At 36.3% G+C, this 2654-nt stretch overlaps 1 protein-coding gene across 1 annotated transcript in view; it reads right to left on the bottom strand.

The window, feature by feature from the left end:
- LOC102854568 (trans-2,3-enoyl-CoA reductase-like) overlaps positions 1-2654 on the bottom strand; it is a 222369-nt gene that overhangs the window by 119754 nt on the left and 99961 nt on the right. Inside the window, exon 4 of the mRNA XM_006891969.1 lies at positions 812-915. Coding sequence (XP_006892031.1) covers positions 812-915 — 104 coding nt within the window. The remainder of the gene's footprint in view (positions 1-811; positions 916-2654) is intronic.

The following is a 2654-nucleotide window of genomic DNA, read 5'->3' on the forward strand; positions in this document are numbered from 1 at the left end:
CACCATGGGTAATCTTAATCCACACCAGAACCAGAAAACAAACCTCTGTAGAATCTGGCTACTCCAGATATGATCAGAGAAATAAAGACATAACCTTCAAGGATATGGACTAAGACAATGACTACCAGGATGAACTTGGAAAGAGTGGAGATGGTGATGTTGGTACAGGAAACAGCAAAGTTTCATTTGTTGTGTAAAAGATAAGGTCTACTCAAAGGCATTAAACAATAGCTATAAATTTTCAAAGTATAGAGAAATCATAGGGCCAGTCCTCACAGTATGAATACCAGTTTGGGGTTTTGTGTTTTTATTTTACTTTAATGATATTTTTAATGAGAGTTTACAGAAAACTTGGAGTTCCATTCATTCATTACTGTACATTTTCCACTCTACTCCATCCCAGTTCACTCTTTAAAATGATTCTTTCATTATTGCACAATTTCTTCCTGCCCTCTATGCGTCTCTCATTCTGGACTACTGCCATGCAAATAATATCAAATCATATATTTTGTTTAGACAGTTCTATTCCTCATTTATTTCAATGTAGTGCTCATTATTTATCTTCTATTTTCTTATTTCCCCCCAACCCTCACGTCAGTCCTGTTTAATATCAGTGGCATCATGCAGTATTTGTCCTTTGAATACCAGTTTTAAGATATTTTTCTATTTCTTTTTTAAACTATAAATTTCTTTTGTCCAGTTATCAGCCTAAACATGAACAACAGTATATAGTAAATTTGAAAGTGTAAGAATAAATGAGTTTTAGTAAAATATAGAAATAATATTTGGAATTTAAAATATTGATACTTACTGTGATCCAACTGACTTGATGTCCGATGTTTATAAAATAGAGTGTAACAATTGAGGAAGTTGCAATACTTTGAATATTAATACAGTCCTTCAAAATAGGTCCATCTAAAATAAAAAAATTAGCATTATTTTAATACAATCTCAAGTCACAAGGATTTGAAAAGTGACATCAAGGAAAACTAAGGATGCAAATGATACAGATTTAAAATTTACAATGAATCCTCAAGATAAAATAAAATATGATAAGACTAATAATTTTACAGAATTCATCTAGCACATTATGAAATGCACGTTTCCCAAATTTTATCTAACAAACTTTCAGGCTGCTATTATCCATTAAGCTACCATATGCTCAGATACATATTATTTTTTAATTTATATATAACATTTCTGTTCTTGTATAATAATGGTTTTGGTTCCTGGGTAAATAAAAGGGTTAAGCATGGATGACACAACCCTGCTTGCTGAAACTGAGGAGGACCTGAAGCGCCTGCTGCAGAGTGTCAAGGACTGCAGCCTGCAATATGGATTGAGGCTCAATGTCAAGAAGACAAATATTCTCACCACTGGACCAATCGGCAGCATCAGGATGGATGGTGAAGAGATTGAGATTGTACACAGCTTTAGACTGCTTGGCTCCATAGTCAACAGTCTTGGCACCAGCAGCCAGGAAATTAAAAGGTGCATTGCCATGGGAGAGTCTGCTGTTAGGGACCTCTCCAAAGTACTGAAGAGCAATGGTGTCTCTCTGGAGACTAAGGTGCGTCTGATACAGGCCATGGTCTTCGCAATCACCTGTTATGCATCAGAGAGTTGGACAATGACCAAGGAGGATAGAAGGAGAACTGATGCCTTTGAGCTGTGGTGCTGGAGAAGAGTACTGAGAATACCATGGACTGCTAGGAAAACAAATAGATTTGTCCTGGAGAGGGTTAAACCGGGTGGCTCCTTGGAGGCAAGGATTCTGAGGCTCCGTCTAACTTACTTCGGACATGTAGTGAGGAGAGACCGGTCCTTGGAGAGGGACATCATGCTTGGGAGGGTGGAGGGACGGCGCAGGAGAGGAAGGCCCTCTATGAGGTGGATTGATTCAGTGACTGGGATAATTGGGATGGGAGTGTCAGAGACAGTGCGATTGGCACAGGACAGAGCGGAATTTAGGGCTGTTGTACATAGGGTCGCTATGAGTCGCAGGTGACTCGACGGCACATAACAACAACAACAACCTACAAGACTATTAGCTGGTTATACAAAGAGGGTCAAAGTAGGCTCAGAAGATACTCCTCACAATCTACATTTAAAAAGTCACATACTTTAAAACACTATGTAATTGTACTCTGAGCACAGAGTTGTCAGGAGTTGGAATTGACTTGTTGCCAGTTAACCACACTAAGAAAAAATATTGGATATCTTTAAATGTAAATGCAACTCTCAACAGTTCTCTAGACTATTTTACTATAGAATAAATTCATTTTTATAGATTAATTTCAAGAGTTCATTTCAAAGCATTGGGGGAATAGATCAATTTATCATTTAAAAAAATCATTCTCAGTGAATATACCATGATTTATGTGGAAAAATAACTTGGATAACAGAGGATCATGGATGAAGTGGTGGATGAAGTAACGGGAGAGATTCAGTGGATACTAGAAAAGACTGGGTGATAATAGTTATGAAGAATGGTAATTAAATACATAAAATATAATGTATATGAATGATTATAAAAACACAAAGTACATGTACAAAACATAATTAAAACACAATGTATATGGTTAGATGCAAACAAATAATTTTTTTAAAAAATCACTTTGGATGCTGTGTATTAAACAGAAAATGAAAGAAGA

The sequence above is a fragment of the Elephantulus edwardii genome, unplaced genomic scaffold (genome assembly GCF_000299155.1).
Source record: "Elephantulus edwardii isolate Elephantulus edwardi_28Jun2011 unplaced genomic scaffold, EleEdw1.0 scaffold00107, whole genome shotgun sequence".
NCBI classification, from domain to species: domain Eukaryota; kingdom Metazoa; phylum Chordata; class Mammalia; order Macroscelidea; family Macroscelididae; genus Elephantulus; species Elephantulus edwardii.